Source organism: Oryza glaberrima, chromosome 11 (genome assembly GCF_000147395.1).
Source record: "Oryza glaberrima chromosome 11, OglaRS2, whole genome shotgun sequence".
Classification (NCBI taxonomy): Eukaryota; Viridiplantae; Streptophyta; class Magnoliopsida; order Poales; family Poaceae; genus Oryza; species Oryza glaberrima.
In genome coordinates this window covers 15,818,742-15,837,814 of record NC_068336.1, presented here as the reverse complement: position 1 = coordinate 15,837,814, position 19,073 = coordinate 15,818,742, and the positions used below count along the sequence as shown (strand labels likewise).

At 41.6% G+C, this 19,073-nt stretch overlaps 2 protein-coding genes across 2 annotated transcripts; one reads left to right on the top strand and one right to left on the bottom strand.

Moving 5' to 3' along the window:
* Positions 1-949: 949 nt before the first annotated feature.
* On the top strand, positions 950-3,889 carry LOC127755714 (probable disease resistance protein At1g61300). Its single transcript, XM_052281387.1, has 2 exons — positions 950-2,464; positions 2,510-3,889. The coding sequence occupies exons 1-2, from the start codon at positions 950-952 to the stop codon at positions 3,887-3,889; spliced, it is 2,895 nt and encodes a 964-aa protein (XP_052137347.1).
* Positions 3,890-7,679: 3,790 nt separating this feature from the next.
* LOC127755952 (disease resistance protein Pik-2-like) lies at positions 7,680-19,073 on the bottom strand. Its single transcript, XM_052281557.1, has 2 exons — positions 18,160-19,073; positions 7,680-9,714 (listed from the first exon to the last, which is right to left on the bottom strand). Exons 1-2 carry the CDS (start codon positions 19,059-19,061, stop codon positions 7,680-7,682), a joined length of 2,937 nt encoding a protein of 978 aa, XP_052137517.1. The 5' UTR covers positions 19,062-19,073.

Here is a 19,073-nt window from a genome sequence, read left to right as displayed (position 1 = left end):
AGAAAAAATCTGTACATGTACTTTCAATAGTATTATATCTATATGTAAAGTCCCATCTTCAAATTCATTCTAAATAGAAAGCAACAAAAAAAAACAAAATTCTTACATCATAATTATAACCTTAAAACTGTTAGATTTTTGTTTTTTTTTTTGCTACGGCTAAAATATAATGTATTTGATGTTAAGATTTTACACGTAGATATAATACTATTGAAAGTACATGCATGATTTTTTAAAAAAAATTTGTGACATTTGTTAGTTAGTGTGCACGGTGTGTAGACGTGAGAACTTGAGTACATAGGATATGTTCCCGTCTACCAAATGAGAGTTATTTTAGCATTTGGTAGTAGCTCCTCCAAAGGTAGAAACAATTCACTTTCCAAGGACACTGCAAAACACGTGGTTAACTTAAATGCTTCTAAATCTAAGGGACTAAGGGCAAGTACTATAATGCTTGATGTGTTGCCCCTAAAGATGCCATATAAAATTAGTTGACAAGGTGGAAGAAATAAGTGAGGAAAGAGAAGGTGAGCCACCAATAATGTAAGGGGCAACCTCCACACAAACTAAAAAAAAAGGAGATGAAAGAAAGAGGGGATTGGACAAACAAATAAAATAAAATTATTTGGATTAGTATGCTAGAGGTAGTGTACATGTGGTGTAGTGTATATATCATATTTTTATATTACATGGATAAAATTAGATGTGGTAAGTACCCCTACTATAAAACTTGCCCTAAGGGACCTTAGCTGACATGATCTTTTGTACCAGGCCTGCGGAGACCGCAGCTGTCTGTGGTGTGACCAAATCTGGAATAGATATGGCTCAGGGGCCCTTGAAGAGTATAGGCGGCTATCTATGGGCTTGCGTGTCCCACTTAGTTAGATGTGAGGCAGAAGTCGACAAGATCAAGGCGAAGTTAGATTCACTGCTCCGAAATAAGAGAGACATGGAAACCATCATTGAGAATGCACATTATGAACACAAAGCCGCATCTGAAGCTGTGAAGCACTGGATATCAGATGTTCAAGAAATAGCAAGACAAGCTGAAGAATTGGTTGTGGAATGCAAGGGTGAAAATCCATCCTGGCATGATACGTGTGATAGAGGCGACACACAAAACATAGAGTTGAAAAATGAAGCTAGAAAGAAAGGAAGGGTCAAGAACCCAATTCGACGGCTGCAGGTTGGCAGATTGGCCACAAAGCTGCTAGCTCGAGCTGAAGAACTGCTCCACTGCAGGAATGATCTTGTCGTACTCGTACCTTGTATAAGGCCATCAAACTATATGGCAGTTCGAGCTAATGGAATGGAATTTGGCTCTAGAAATGATGCTATGAGACAGATCATTGGCGCGATAAAGGAAGAAAAGGTGTACGTAATAGGGGTTTATGGACCTTGCGGCATAGGTAAAAGTGTTCTGGTGAATCAAATTTTGGTGAACATGTCAAATCAAAGAGAATTTGATCAAGTCATAAAAATCAACCTTGGCAGGAAGCCAGGACTGGATGAGATTAAAATGAGTATTGCCAAGCAACTAAATTCAAAAAGGACCATACTGCTGTTGGACAATGCCTGGGAAGGCTTGGACCTCCTGGAGTTGGGCCTGCCAGTCGAGGTATTCAAAATACTTGTCACTACACAGAAAATCAGTGTTTGTAAGTCCCTGGGTGCAAATGTTGAAGTCATGGTGGACTTCTTAACTGAGCAAGAATCATGGGAACTTTTCAAATTCAAAGCAGGTCTTTATGAGCAATCTGCAGGTATAGGATCTGTGGAGGAAAAAATAGCGAAAAGATGTGGCCATTTGCCTCTCGCACTAGATGTCATTGGGACTGCCATGTGTGGGAAGGACAAGATGTATTGGGAGGGTGCATTGGCAGAGCTTGAGAGTTCCTATCCTCTTGAGAATGCTGAAGTGTTGCAAAAGATATATATGCCCTTAAAATTAAGCTATTTAAATCTTGAAAGGGATGAGAAAAAAGCTTTGTTCCTGATGTGCAGCTTGTTTCCTGGAGGACACGAAATAAGTGAAGATGAGTTAACAGCGTACTGGGTAGGAGAGGACGCCTTCAACGAGTTCCATACATTAGAAGAATCAAGGCGAAAAATACACATGAGGCTCACAGATATAAAGGACTCTTTTCTGCTGCAGCCAGCAGCTAATGGTAGCGAATATGTGATGATGCACAATGTAGTGAGAGATGTGGCAGTCTTCATTGCCTCAAGGCTTGGTGAACAATTTGCAGCACCACATGAAATCTCTGAGGCCAAAATAAATGTGGAACTTAAAAAATGCAAGAGACTATCGTTGATAAATACATGCATTGAGAAACTAACTGCACCAGAATGTTCTCGACTACAGTTATTACTGCTCAGGGATAACTCGGGCCTACAAGAACTTCCAAAACAATTCTTCGAGAGCATGCACAAACTGGTTGTTTTAGATATGAGCAATTCTTTTGTCCATTCTCTGCCTCTCTCAACTCAAGACCTAACTGCACTTCAGACACTACGTCTAAATGATTCAAGGGTATCTAGTGGCATGTGGTTAGTAAGGGACTTGGAAAACTTGCAAATACTTAGTTTAGCTGGTTCTTCTATTGACTCACTCCCGGAACAATTAGGAAATCTAGAAAAGCTTAGGCTATTGGATTTATCATCCATGGAATCCCTTGAGATACCAGTGGGACTAATTTTTAAGCTACGTTACTTGGAAGAACTCTATGTTGATAGTTCAAAGGTGACTGAAGATCTACTGATTGAGATTGGTACTTTAACACAGCTCAGATGCTTGCAATTGTTTATCAAAGATGCCAGATTTTTTTCTCAAAATGATCATATTATCTTCTCAATTGATTTCATGAGGAAGTTGAAGTCATATATCATTTACACCGAGTTGCAATGGATTACTCTGATCAAGTCACACAGAAAGAATCTATATCTCAAGGGAGTTACCTCTATAGGAGACTGGGTGGTAGATGCATTGCTAGGTGAAACAGAAAACTTAATTCTTGACAGCTGCTTTGAGGAAGAATCAACAATGCTGCATTTCACTGCACTAAGCTGCATCAGTACATTTAGAGTTCTGAAGATTCTGCGACTCACCAATTGCAACGACCTGACACACCTTGTCTGGTGCGACGACCAGCAACAATCTGCATTTCACAACCTAGAAGAACTCCACATAACAAAGTGCGAAAGCTTGAGGTCTGTGTTCCACTTCCAGAGCACAAATAAGAACTTGTTTGTGTTTCCTTGCTTGAAGATAATCCAACTAATCAACTTGCAAGAAACTGTCAGCATTTGGAGTTGGGAAGGAAATCCACCACCACAGCATATCTGTCCAAACCTAAAGGAACTCAATGTTCAGCGCTGCCGAAAACTTGACTTTGTCTTTGTTGCAAGAGTAGCTGCTATGCTTAGTAATCTTGAGAGGTTGACACTGAAAAGCAACGTGGCTCTGAAGGAGGTTGTGGCCGATGATTACAGGATGGAGGAGATTGTTGTCAAACATGTTGAAATGGAAGAAACTGTTGGAAATGAAATTGTCAGTGCTGATACCAGATATCCGGCACATCCTGCAGATTCTTGCGCCTTGATGGATCCAGAAGCATTTCCTAGTCTAACTCATCTCTCTCTTGTGGATTTACCTGAAATGGAGTACTTCTACAAGGTCAGGGATGAAATCATGAGATTCTCCTGGAAATCACTAGTAAGTCTCAAAATGGGGGGTTGCAACTCACTGAAAGGGTTCCCAATCCATGGTGCAAGTGCTCCAGGACTGAAGAATGTTGAGTTAGTACATAATGGTGATAAAAGCTGGTACCAAACGCTGATATCACAGGATGCATCTTTGGCTGAACGATTCAAAACTACACAAGAGTAATCGGCTGGTGACTCCATCTTAATCTTAATTTATGTTTCATAAACTATTAAAGCTTATTATGTTTCATAAACTATTAAAGCTTGTTGAAACTATTTTAACATGTACTATTCCTCCAGCATTTCCCCCTTCCTATAGAAACATGTTATGCAAAGTCAAAACACAAGTAAATATATACTCCCTCCATCCTATAAAAACAAACAGAGCATGAAATGTAACACATCCTAAAAATATGAATCTGTTACATCCCGTATTAGGTTTCAATCATCAAAAGTAAGAATCCACAACGGACTCCTAGTCCTAGGACCAAGCATACACTCACCCAGGTTCAACTCCTCCCTTCTATTTTTTTTTTTCGATAATGGAATCTTTTTAAGACTCAGTCTAATACACCAACACCAAGTTGATACATTCCAACTAAGCCACCCTCGGCCTCTGCATAAAATGCACACAGCCTGCCTAGACCTTCATTACGATACCGAGATATTAGTGGCTATCAATCCATATACTAGATTGCCACCCATGTTCCTGAGTAAAAACTCCCACATAGTCCAAATGTCACGATATTACCGCAATAGTATCCCGAAGACCCGGTTTGTGGAGGTGCGAAGCTACCGGGTGACTAAAGTAATAACCTGCAAAGAAGAAGACACCAACTTGTTATAAAAAATTACTCCGTTTCTATTTATCTAAATGGACTAACAAAGAGTTGCTGCACCTATCAAAAGCAGATTTGATGGGTGTAATTTGTAATCTTTTTTACATATGCAATCTATAAGTTTTATAATTTTAATATATTTATACACTCTAGGAGCCTCTCCTATAGTTTCTTTTTTTTTAAAAAAAAAACAGATTTCTCATGTATTTAGGAACACACTAGGGAGCGGGAAGCTACCGTGTGCCAAAAGCTCTCGGTAACACAGCGAAAAAACACGGGAACAGAGCTTCCCGAGAGCAGACTCTCGGGAACAGACACTCAGCGGCCTCACACCTTTACCGTGCAATATTTCCCGTGAGACTACGCTTGTACACTCGGTATGACAAGAAAAATTACCGGGTGAAAGTACTTTCTCGGTAACAATGTGTTGACCGGCACAGGACGGGTTGCGGAAACGGAACGGGGGTGTTACCGAGAGGTACGAACTCACGGGAAGGAATAAAATGTTACCGTGTGTTGTAGTCAAACACACGGTACCATTAGATAACTTACCGAGAGCTATTAACACTAGGTAACATTGAATACGTGATTCTAGAAATTTCATAAATTCATTATCGTACTACACTGAAACGCAACAACAAGCAAACATGAAAGGCAGAGTGCAAGGATACATCACAAGAACATGTCATGTGAACATTAGCTGCAAATTCTCCTAGTAGTATTAATAGGAACATCATGGTACAATAACAAAATATTAATGGATCTACAAACTGGCTGCACATGATGCAATAGAAATATATGATTCTCAATTCATACAACCTCTCCCAATGAGGCAATATATAGACAAATGCTAGTGGCTGACTAACCAAATGTGTGCATTGACAGCACAAATCAACTCTTCAGTGTTTTGCCATGATTGTTATATGCCTGAAATTATAAAAGAACATGTTTAGTGCAAAATAAGATTACAACACAACTAGATTATTTAGAGGTCACTACTTGTGGGTAATTCACAAAATAAATTTTCATTTGGGACTTGGGAGGCAGGTTATAACAATTTTGCGGCGTGATCTCCAATTAGGTGAAGTGTGTACCTTAGAAATATCCGTCAAACAAGATATTTCTATGGATGAATCAGAACAGTAGGATTTTGCAGTCGTTGTCATCATGTTGAACAGATGATCCACTGAGAATCTTCAAGTCCTTGTCATTGCAAATTTCTTCAGTATTCCTGCTAGTGGCAACCTTCTTAAAATCATTGTCAAGTTCTTGACCAAGGTACTATTTATTATGAAAATATTGAGTTTCAGAACTAAAGTTATCAAGTAATTAATTGGTTTGCATTACTATTCTAGAGTTTCAGAACTGAAGCTAGCTAGATTTCCTAATATGGTATGAGGATATGCATGATCTACAGCCATATGTGCATATAAGCCTAATAGTTCCTAATATTACCTAACATATTTCCTAATATGTTAGGTAGGGAATTGAAGTACATATGTGCACTACAGAGCTAGAAATTTCTAACCGCAATTTCTAAACTTGCTGACCGGAGAAACACTTTACCAAAGATTAAGTAACAGAAAATAGAAAAGAGGAGAAGAATTATATCCTTCTTTGCTGTTTAGAAACCAGACTTGTGCGAATCTCTTTGCTCTGCTCGTTAGCACAATGGTCATACAGCAACTCCCTGAGCTGGCCGGCAAGCCTCGCGACTGCAGCCGCTGCAGCATGCCTGTGCTGCTCGTTGCGTCACTCAAAGCATCTCTCGTGTAAATTAAAATTGCAGACACACAGATAAATTAGTACAACCTGAAAAATGTTGTGTCCCTCCGGGAGGAAAGTGGATGCACGGCACCAGCTGCAGCCTCCAACTGGATGGGGCACGTCACAACGTCGTGGGCCTAGATGCAGCAGAGCGCCCATTAGGATATAACTATATTACTAGATCCAAAGAGAAAATGACGTGTATTTTCCAAAATCAAGAACCATATTCGAATAAAGATGCAAGAACCACTCAACATATGCATACCACACAGATTGGGAGGAAGCAGTTGCAGCAGGCCTCAATGCCCAGCTCAATGATGATTGGGAGCCTTGCTGAACGGCTAGACAATGGCGGACAAATCCACAGAGTGGATGGACGAGGACGTGCAGGGCCGCGCTCCCCGGCCGTGTGAAGGGATGAGGATGGGGACGCGCGGTCGCATGGCTGGAATGGCTGCCTACGACAAGGCCGGCGGAAAGGGAAAAGTGAGGAGGCGATGAGAGGAGAGCGAGGCGGCGGCGGCGGAGGGGGAGACTGGAGAAGAGAAGGGGGAGCGGTTCAGGGGTAGGGTTTTGTGGTGCTATTTGGGCCAACTTTCTACTGGGCCAGTCTGTTCCTGATGGTGAATAGACACAAACACTCGAAAATTTACTGTGCAGCCAAAAATCATGGCGCGTCATCCGCCCGCGCCAACGGAAATCAAGAAATTTTGCGCGCCGTCCACCCTGCCAATGGAAATTTCACGCGCCAAGCCAAAATAGTCTGCCCGTGCCACGGTAAAAATGGTGGGTCCCAAGGTTACCGAGTTTATTAGGTAGGTACTCGGTATTTTTTGTTGGCTTCCCGAGAGTTTCTCGAATACACTCAGTATTCTTGTTTTTTACCGAGTTCCAACAAAAACTCATGGTAACTTATTGTGGCACTCGGTAGCTTCACACTCTCTGGTAGTGACATGTAAGCAACGCCCTAACATATGAGTCACATTTTAAGGAGGTTGTAAGTTATAAGCCATATGAATAACTGACCAGACCAAGTGAGTAACATAACATTGGAAGAACAAAGCAACATTTCTTACTACCTTTCCATTTGCGCTTGGTGCACAAGTAAACGTTAACATCAATCCACAAATATTCAAACCACACGCACAAAAGATTTATCTGTCCACTCTTACAAAAATCTCAGAAACTCTAAATATAATGGCAGGATGACAGACTCACCACCGTGGCACCATCCCCAAATAGGAAAACCATTCTTATTGGGTAAACTCAAACAAGCACCAGTCACTACAAAAGCTAAAACAGAACAGCACAAACATGACCGACGACGACGAGCACTTCTGAATGGAGACTATAATAATTCATAGAAGACTACTCTGGGTCGTTTGGCGTATGTGACCTGCTTCCGCGTCCAGCTAACTCGTAAACGACCACTCTTGGTGTATTGGCGTATTTACCTGCCTCGGCCTCCAGCTCACGCACTATTGACTTGGTGATCTCACCGGCTTTTTCACCGGCCGTCATGTGCACCTCACGAAGGCTCGCGAGGTTATCCATGCCGAAGACGCCTTCCAGCGTGTTGAACTTCATATCAAGCCTTTCGAGGTTGCCCATGGCCCTCTCCGAGAAGACGAGCAATGGCAGGAGCGGCGCGTCCAAGCGGAGCAGCTTAAGGCAGTCGAACCCTCCATGCTTGACCAAGATCTGCCCCTCTGAGTCCGACTTGTTCTTTTCAAGAATGTCCACCAAATCAAGGTCCTTGCTGGATGTCCAGGACGAAAATATAAGGCAGAACATACGAGGTAGCTTCTGAAGGAGCTCCAAGGTATCAGTTCGGAGCACCGTAACTGACAGGGTTAAGTTCTTCAGTTCAGTGAGATGAGCAATCCACCTGGGCACCTTGATGAACATGCCGTACAGCTGGATGGAATGGAAGTATCTCGGTGGTGAGGTCAGAGAATCCAGTGCGTCGATGAAACCGGAGCTCTCATCATTGATCAAGAGATTCTTGAGCGAGCTACCTCCAATGTATTGGATGGAAGAGAGCAAGGCCTTGAAGCCAGGAGTACCCTCCTGGATTTGTAGCTTGTGTATCCCGAGCTTCCTAAGGGCAGTGTACCCGTGGAAATCATTAACGGACGTCGGCTCCCCAGTGATCTCGATCCCGGACAGGATGTGCAGTGTTCGCAACGGCTTCTTCGTTGCCTCCGCTGGCAACTTGAGTGTTACCTGTGCCATTGTGTTTCCACCGAGTATACTCGTCAGCCGTTCAAGCTGAACGATGGCATCAGGCAGCTTTTGGACATTCGTGTCCCTTATGTCAAGGGTCTCTAAGTACCGTAGCTTCCCAATCTTGGAAGGGATGCTGTTGATGTCTGTTCCTCGGAGGTTGAGATATTTGAGAAGAAGCATCTTGAAGATGTCCTTGACATGCTGCTTCTTGAAGCCCTTGCAGCCTTCCAGGTCCAGCACCTGTACAATGCCGAGCTTGAGCGACATGAAAGGCAGCTGGTTCAAGCTCCCAAACACTGTGACTGATCGGACATGGGACAGGTTCATTCTGTCCATGGTTTCTTTGGCATGCTTCACATCGCTGCTGTGGATGGACAGGCGACGAACTTTATTACTGGGTGTCCGCATGAGCCAGTGCCCGCCAACCACGGTGATAAAGTTCTCCTCGCTGGACTTGGACATGATGTACTCGAGGATCATGTCATGAACCTGGCAGGTCTTAACTTTCCCGTCGCTGCTGTGATCCACAGGCTTCAATATGTTCCTTCGGATGAGCAGATTGAAGTTTGTTTCCGCGCGTTCCTTCATGCTCTGCCCGTGCTCCTCGCTGATAAAGCCTTCCGCTATCCATCGCCTCGTCAACCGCTTCCTGCTGATCCTGCTGTCCTTTGGGAACACGCTCAGGTAGAGCGAGCAGGTCTTGAGGTCTGCAGGTAACAAGCTGTTGTAGCAGTAGTTGAGTATCCTTGTCATGCCTTCCGGGGTATGGCAGTCCACGGATACTGGAGGCAGGGAGACGCAGATCTTGGCACACTGTTTCTCGAATGCCTGTGGCTTGCAAGCCACAAGACCAGCTATGGTTACAATGGCCACAGGCAGACCCTTGCAGAGGTCCAAGATTTCCCTCGAGACATCAATGTGCGCCTGACCGAGCATCTTGTCACTGCTAGTCATGGATTCAGACACGCTCTCTTGGAATAGCCTCTTAGCGTCCTCATCAGATAGACGATCCACATGATGGAGCATGTCTTTCTGTCTGTCAAGGATGCATTCCCCTGCTACGGCTTCGAATCGTGTAGTGACCACAACTCTGCTACCTTCTTCATCCGGTAGATATTGTCTGATTGTCTGCCATGCTTCGGCGGACCGTACGTCGTCGACCACGAGGATGTAGCTGCCAATCAAAGTTGATCAAATCCAGCAAGTCAGTGATATGCGCGATGACGGAGCATTAGAGCCAAGCTTGTTAGTATTGGGATTCCACATAGTATTGTTTTTCTTGAATTTGTATCGGATTGTATCGTAATATCAGGATACTATAAATTTTCTTTTTTAAGTTTAATTTAATATTTATATTAATTACATATAGCTATTGTATAAAGAAATAGAGTAATAGTAATAGATAACATAAAAAAGAGAGATTTGTCAATAGAAAACCCACCCACTAATGCTAATAGTTTTATTTAACATTGATTGTATAGATACATAAACACAAAAGCGTTCAAATAGTTTTGATTTTTAAATTTAAATATTGTTTAGTTTGAAATAATTAGTATCCCAATCCCAACGCGATTCTGATTATCTCGATACTAGCGTGATACCACCCGAAAAGATCCTAGAACCGACACAGGTCATTTTACTCGGTTAGTATCGTAGTATCTTACCATACGTATCCCGATACAGACAATCTTGCTTAGAGCAACTCCAGCAGAGTTGCCAAATGGCTTTCTAAGCTAAAATTTGGTAAGTTTGGTGACAATTGCACTCCAACAGCTTGCCAACCGATAGCTCCCCCGCTAGCCAAACTTGCCTAGCCAGAACTAGCTAGCCAAGCATAGGCCCCACGCAGCCTTTATCCCCCCCCCCCCCGCCCCATCCCTCTCTCGCCACACTGTTTCCTTCCCCACAAGCAGAGCGCCTGCCGTCGGTGGTTGTGCACTTGGGCCGTCTGTAGTTGTGCGTCATCGCCATAGTCAAAGGGGACTCTGCCACCGCTGTATATGGAGGAAGGGGTGGAGACAGTGTGGGGGCGGGCTACCCCCTAATAGACCATTAGAGCCCTCATAATACCCCTAAAATTCTAATCCATATATTTATAGATGAGGTGCTAATATAGGGCCTGTTTGGTACAGCTCCAACTCCTAAATTTAACTCCAGGAGTTGGGTCTGAAGTGGAGTTGTGGAGCTGCCTAAACCCAACTCCACAACTCTAGTTCATTTTGTGAGAGAGCTCCACCCAACTCCACTCCTAGTTTTAGTGGAGCTGGAACTGTTTGGCTGAGCTCCAGCTCCAGGAGGGGTGGAGCTGGAGCTGGAGCTGTGCCAAACAGGCCCATAGACTTTGTTTGAGGTTGTTAGAAGGACCAAAAGGCTAAGAAGGCCAAAAAAAAAATCCTAACCCAACCCTAAATCTCACTTAGTTGCTCTTGGTCATTTTGGTTTAGCCTCCGCTATAATTTTATCCTGCCTCCGCCACTTGGAGGAGGATTCTACCGCCATTGCCATCATCCGATTTTTGCCGCTGATGTTCGCTCTCCATTTTTCATCTCAGTGAGCTCTAACGCCTCTACTCGTGAGCTCTGCCCTCGATCCACGCGCGGGTGGATAGGATAAGCTGTTGCCATCGGTGGCGAGGATGGGAGGGTGTGGCGGCGGGTCGGCTCGACGGTGAGAGAGGGAGGTAGGGAGCGACAGCGGAGTGGCACGCCTTAGACACCGCCTCCGCAGCGTCGCCACCGCCTCCCCTGCTGGAGTGAGCAACAACAGCAGTAGCGTCGCCGCCGATGTACCCCATCGCCGTCGTTGGCCTCGTCTCGCCTTGCCCCATCATCGCCCGCAGTCTCTTGCGTCGCGGTCATCAAGATCCGTGCGCGCCCTGCCATCATTCTCTTGTGCACTAGGGAGAGGATTGGAGAGAGGATGGAAGAAGAAAAAGAAGGAGGAGAATGACTGGTGTGGTCCATTTTTATCTAGAGAGGTATGAGGAGAGTTTGTTGGAGCGAAAGGCAAATCTAACTCTAAAATTTTGGCAAGCTGGTCAAATAGGTGTTTAGAAAGACAAAAATGATACTATGTTGGAGATGCTGTAAAGCAATGTGCACCCAAACATGTTGTCTCCAACTCTATTGGAGAGGTGAGCCCCTGTCGTCATGTCTGCCCTAGACTTTGAAATTTCACAGTTTTCCACCGAATATGAACCCAAGAGTAGGAATCTTTGTTTTCTTTTCCTTTTTTTAAATTAATACAAATATATATTTATAAACAAATATACATGTATATAAAAATTTTATATACGTATAAATTTTATATTCATACGTTATATGTATAAACTTTATAAATATACCTATAAAAGAGCTTTGTATTTATAAACTTTATATGTATATTTCTTAATTGGCTAATATAAAATAGGCAAATTTTGCTATAGGATATTGTGAGCTGTAGGACACTGTATAGAGTGACTTTTGAGGCAAGATACTCTTAAAAGTTAGATATTTGCCGTGGACATGATACCTATTATAATAATAATTTCCAACTAAAGAGGAGAGAGAAATTGCGTGAAATGTCAAAAATAACAGTGGACCCACGTGTTAGCTCTCCCATGAGATAGACAGAAGAGACATGAGAGTTGACATATGGGTCCTGTGGTATTTTTGATATTTCACGTGATTTCTCTCTCTTCTTCAGCTGGAGTTTATTACTTTAATAGGTATGGTGTCCAACATCAAATACCTAAACTATGAAGTCACGATGTCCTATAGCAAAATTTGCTAATAAAATATACACACACAAATGTGCATAAAATTTTCATGTATATATGTTTTGAATTTGTTTCAAAACTTATACTTTTGTATATATAAGTTACTTACGGTGCATCTAGAACGATTGAGCGATAGAAGATATCCAGCCGCGAGCCGGGAGCGACGTAGGTGGGCGAGCGCGCCGCTCATTAGAGCAGGTACAATAGCATACTACAAGCCAGCTATAAATATATTTTAAGGATATAAAATAGGAGAGAGAAGAGCAGCTGGCTACAGATTTATAGCCAGCTATAGCACAGACTCCAAGATACATGTGTGTATGACATGTGGGACCAGATACTAATTGTGTAGTACATGTGTATAGATAACTATTGTATGAATTAGCTATAAAATTGACTATAGATGATTTAGAGCCGGTAGTTGGCTATACTGTTGTCGAATGACAACTACATCACGTCGAAGAACGTGGAACTTGGATGGATGTTTTGAACAGTAAAGTGATATATTGTCTTAATAAAAATTTTGGGATCCTCCATTACATGACCCTAGGCGGCTATTTATAGCTTTAGTACATGCTTACACCTTATAGGGTTTAGGTTGTACAGGGAAATTTATATGGTTACCCTTATGATAGAGACATTAACATAGGTACACAGTGTCTTTTGCATCTATAGGCTCTAATGGGTCACTTAGGCCGGTCTGGCCCATGGCTAACAGGGTCCCCATGGGCCTTATCAACCCTCTAGTTCTCCTTTACATAAGACTCCAACTTGGGCGAAACCTTTGTGCTTCGCCACATGGCCTTCGCCATTCGCCTTTCGCCCATGTGATCCTCTAGACCGCGAGGCTTGGAGCCGAGTCTTTGGTCTTCGCCCACACGCTTCATCACATGGCCTTCGCCATGTACCTTCGCCTTGGTCGAAGCCGACGTCTCTAGTTTGATGGATGGTTTCGGCAGGGTTGGTCGAAGGCTCTTGTGTCATGCCTCCAACATATTCTATTAAACTTGCTCTTAGGCGTCAACGTTTGGGATGGGCTGTTGTCATTGATGGTGACTAGCATGGTGGCCCCACGCAAATTATAGGGTTAGCACGGTTATACTTTTTTCTCAGATAATAGCACATATATTTTTACCTTATATGTAAAAAAAATATTAAAATGGCGGCCAAATTTTAAACTTTGGCTTCCAAACCGGCAAATGTCACATATTCTGACCGGTATAGTAATTCATATGCCCATAAATCAAACATCATGAATCATTTACTATATTTTATTAATAATACAATAAATCAAAGATACTAATATGTGTTATATTTGTTTTCTCTTCTTCCCTCCATCTTTATCTTTGTACTATTGGTTGTATTTTCGAGAATGATTAAACTCGGTCGCCCGACGCGCGGGAGCCGGATCGGGCGCTCCCCTCCCCCCACATGCTACATGCAGATCCTGGGCCCCACCACGTCTCTGCTCCTATCTACCATTGCAACAAATCACCCACATATTTTGGAACTCCTCTATTAAGGGAATTCGGTTTATTTTTTTGTTCCACCAAAAATATTTCACCTAGTGTATTCACAATGTTTCACTATGTATAGAACTAATGTTGCAGTGAACTGAAATACTCCATTGCAACAAAAAAAACCCACATATTTTGGAAACCTGATATTAAGGGAATTCGGTTTATTTTTTGTTTCACCGAAAAATGTTTCACCTAGTGTACTTATAATGTTTCACTATGTATGGATAAAATGTTGTAGTGAACTGAAACATTCTTTTGCTATTTGTTGAAACATTTTTATATAAGTTGAAACAACAACCGATTTAAACGAGTGAAACATTTTTTATCTACTTAGTGAAACAATTCCGATATAGCTGGTAGGACATCGTGCAACATTTAAAAATAATTCAATAATAAGCTAATTTTTTTTCGTCGGAATATATCCATGTGTGTCTTGTTTCGAAGATTTAATTGCAATGAATTTAATGGTGTAATCGGATCATGATTTGGATAAGTAATTTAAGAGAAAAATCAGTTTAAAGTAGTTTTTGCACGTAAATCTGGCGCTGACGTCAATGCCCGATTTTTCTCCAAATCGCGCCCGAGCTGTAGACTCATCCTTGTAATTTCTTATTATTTAATGATATTCTTTCACCTATTAAAGATGGCATATTGTAGCAACGGAGAGAATGGGGATAAGTAATGCATCCATACTGGTAGATTGTATCCAATATTAGGTAGTAATTCTTTTTCTTTTCAAAAGATTCGTCCATGCATATGTCCAATCGGACATCACATGTATATAACGTGATTTATTTTTCTAAAAAGAAAAAAGAAAGAGTCCTTATCTGCTGCTTTGAATTCTCATATTTTTTTATTTTACTAGAAAAAAACACCCGTGCGTTGCAGCGGGTGAAAGCTATTTTAATTTTATTGTTGTTATACGGTCTAGTTAAGGTGAAACTCACTGTAGAAATTCACTTAGATATATATTTTATTAGAAATTCATGAGCTGCAATTAGAAGTCCGATCGTCTTAAGTGAGCATGCGAGTTTATTTAAAGAGAATTCTTATACGACTATTTCTATATTTTCAAAAGCGAACGAACTTTAACCCGACTTAAAAACAATATGTATTTCCAAAAGCGATCGAACTTAAAAATCGACTCATAAACGGATACGGATGACTTATCAAAGTACCAAAAAAAACATCTTTAATCTATTATATTATTAAAACAGCCTTGAAAGAAGGCACTACGTTCGCTATGGAGGCTAATCGGAGAAAAAGAAAAGAAGAGTCCAAGTAGAAATACAATCTAAAAATAGCTGAAATTCGGAATTAAAAATATGGAATATCGAAAGATGAGCCTATATAGGAACCCAATATGTGTTTAATTAAAATTCAGAATAAAAATAAAATAAATTTTGAAAATAGAAAAAGAAAAAAGAAGAGTTCGAGTAGGAATACAATTTAAAAATAACTGAAATTCAGAATTAAAAATAAGGAATATTGAAAGAAGAGTCCATACAAGAATCCAATACAAAATTAATTAAAATTCAGAATAAAAAAATCAAAATTAGAAAAAAGAAAAGAAAAGAAAAGAAGAGTTCAGGTAGGAATACAATTTAAAATTAACTTAAATTCGAAATTAAATATAAGCAATATTGAAATAAGAGTACATGTAAGAACCCAATAGTAGATTAATTAAAATTCGGAATAAAAAATAAAATAAAATCCGAAATTAGGCAAATTAAAAAGAGAGTTAAAGTAGGAATATAATTTTGAAACAACTGAAATTGAAAATAAAAAATAAAAATATCAAAAGAACACAATACGAAAAATAAAATAAATTCTGAAATTAAAAAAGAAAAATAAGATTTCAGCTAGGAATACAATTTATAAATAACTACAATTGGTGATAAAAAAAATTAGACTATTGAATGAAAAGACCATCTAAAACACATGACGAGATTATTTAAGTAACAGGCCAATAAAGGAGCAGAGTAGTGGTGGTTGATGTGACATCTAAAAACTATTAATAAAACACCCAATAGAATTCTAATGACGATTAAAAGGAAGGACGACACGCAGGTCGTGAAACAATCGGTCAAGGCGGTTGGCGGGGACTTCTAGAAAGTAAAAAAATAAACCCCAATGATAATCATATTTGATTTTAAAAATCTCAAATACAATAAAAATGAGAGGCAGCAGGAGATTCGTATAGGAGTACAATGGCAGAGCCGCCGATGGTTGGTGGGTCTTCTAGAAAGTAAAAAATGAATTTTAATGATAGTTATGTTAGATTTTTACAATCCTAACGACAATAAAGAGTATGCAGCGGACGGGTCGTAAAGGAGTATAGTGGTAGCGTTTGACGGGATTTCTAAAAATTATAAAAAAAATGAAACCCAACAAGACAATAAAGAAGGGCGGCAGCAGGTGAGCCGTAGAGGAGTACAGTGACAAAGTCGCTGACGTTTTGGTGGAACTTCTAGAAAGTAAAAAAATGAACCTAAACGATAATTATGTTCGATTTTTAAAATAGCAATGACAATAAAGAGAAGATGCATTGGACAGTTGTAGAGGAGTATAATGGCAGCGTTTGACGGGACTTCTAGAAATTATAAAAAAAAGCCTAAGATCCAATTTTTAAAGGTTATAAGGAGAATGAATAGAAACGGTGGTAGATCAAGCAGGCTAATAAAGAATAATATGACAGAAATAAGGGGTAGCAACTGGTGTGACTTTTAAAAACAATAAAATTAGAAACACGAGGATGATAAGGTATGCAGTGGACGGTTGTAGAGGAGTATAATGGCAGCATTTGACGGGACTTCTAGAAATTATAAAAAAGAAGCCTAACAAGACAATAAGCTCTAAAATCTATAAGTTTTTAGATTCAATTTTTAAAGGTTACAAGGAGAATGAATAGGGTAGATCAAGCAAGCTAATAAATAATAATATGACAAAAGTAAGGGGTAGCAGCTGGTGTGACTTTTAAAAACTATAAAATTATAAATACGAGGATGATAAGGTTTGGTCTTTCAAAATCTTAAGACATCGAGATAACTATTTAATAAATTTTAAGTAAAATCATATTAAAAATATATAATTTTATATGGGTGCTAGCCGCGCAATTGCGCGGGCCACCCAACTAGTTTTTATAATAGTAGAGATTTTAAGTAATGTGACAATTTAACGTGGAGGTTTTCTTTTCAGTAACTTTAATAAGTTAATAGATTGGCTACGATGTTATCGTGTCTGCCTGTAGGAGGAGGTGAACAGCGGCGAATGCTCATTTTCTATTCATCCTCCGCCACTGTCGGCGATGCTATCGTTCTGCATGCCACGGCAAGCTAGCGTGGTATGGCGGTGACGGTGGACAGACGACGATGACACCAGCGGATGGACGGACGGCGCGTCTTAAGCAGACAAACGGAGTGGCAGTTTGGCACCGAACTACAGTAAGAAATTCGCATGCCCGTGTAATTGGGAAAGGCGCGCAAATTACTAGATGACGAATTATAAAAGGTGTCCGTATTTAATGGCAAATTATGAAATTTATCCCGAGAGCGACACCCAAAGGTGGCACGCCGCAGGCGTGGTCCCTGGCTGGTTAATTAATTATCTACCATCCAAAGCAACAACAGGAGACTAGAGGTGGCGACAAGGCCAGCTGGTAGGTCAGGCTCACCGTTTTTCAATTTTACTTCCTCCGATTTATAATTTTTCATTCTCTGTTTAGTTGATATATTTTTATTCAAAACTAAAATTTGAAATCAACGAGTTCAAAGATAACATTGTTTTGTGACTTTGATTAAATTAAATCAATCAAATAATTATATATGGATATGATATTTGTACCGTGCTCTTGATAAATTAAGTTTTTTTATTTGTGTGCATAAATAAAGACTCGTAATAGCGCTTAAGGGGCCATTTTGGATTGATGCCAAAATATGCGCTACCAATTGTTTGGCAATTGAAATAGTAGTTTGATTGGTTTGGATTAGAGCCAAAGCATTGGCAATACCCATACATAATTTGGTAGCACTCTAGAACTTTCTTCATTATAAAAACATTTTGGTAACAAATGGTAGTAAACCAAACACATATTATATGAATTCTACCCTACCAAAGAATTGGTAGTGCCAAAATTTATCTAGATTTTTACACTACCATTAAATTGGTAGGTAGAGAACCAAATAGACCCAAGATTTTGTGTTAAAATCCTAAAATCCTAGGTTTGCCACAACGGTTAAGCAAGTATTAATTATAAGAAGTGCGATCTAGTTGTACTACCCTGCGGTCAGTGCAATATACACACTCTTTGTAAAAACGTTCGGTTAAGGTAGTAGGTAGGTACCTCTTATTTTGTAGGTGGTTCTTCAGCCCTTTGATGAGTTGTTCCTGGGACATGGTTTCAATCTTGGCGTGTCTGCTTCCTCCTCGTCGCCTGCGGTCGCCACCACCACTGGCAGTGGCAGGCAGCATGACCTGACTCAGGATGCTCCTGAGGACCGCACGGTCGTCAAACTTCTGGGGCATCGTCACCCACGCTCGGCAGTCGAATTTTTGGCCATGCTTCCGGTACAACGCCGCGGCGATTGTGCTCTTGCCCCCTCCACCAAACCCATGGATGGCCAGCACACCGCGGTTATTGTGACTTCGGCTTTTCATCCACGCCTCGAGTTTCTCGATGGCGCGCGCCACGCCGATAGGCTCCTTTACGGTTATGAGCCGGCGGCCGGCCACCTGGTTCTCTCCCGTGGTCTGGTTGCCTACTTGGGTGGCACCATTGCGGGCCTCGCGCTGAGGGGGCATCGGGTTGAGGACGACGCCGTATCGCAAGCGCCGCTCGCCCACTTGCTGAGCACGGTTCTTGAGCTCGGCGAGCTTGGCGGCGATGTCACGGCGAGGCCTGCAGGTGTAGATCTCGTACAGCGCCCTGTACACCTCGACGAGGCATCCGTCCCCGCGGGGATCGTGACGGAGACGGTGGGCGAAGTCGTCGACGCAGTCCTCCATGTCGTAGGCGATGTCGCGGACCTGCTTCATCCAGTCCTTGGTCTGCGCGTCGTGGCCGTCGTCGTTGCCGGAGCTGCTGAGATTGGTGAGGAAGGCGTGGATGCTGGCCATCTCGTCGCTGATGTACTGGATGTCGCCGCGGACACCCCTGATGAGCGCGTACTCCTGGGCGAGGAGGTTTCCCAACTTGCCCAGGAGGGCCTTCATGGTGGCCTCCGAAGCGCCTACCACCAACTCCATCGTCTAGCTCGA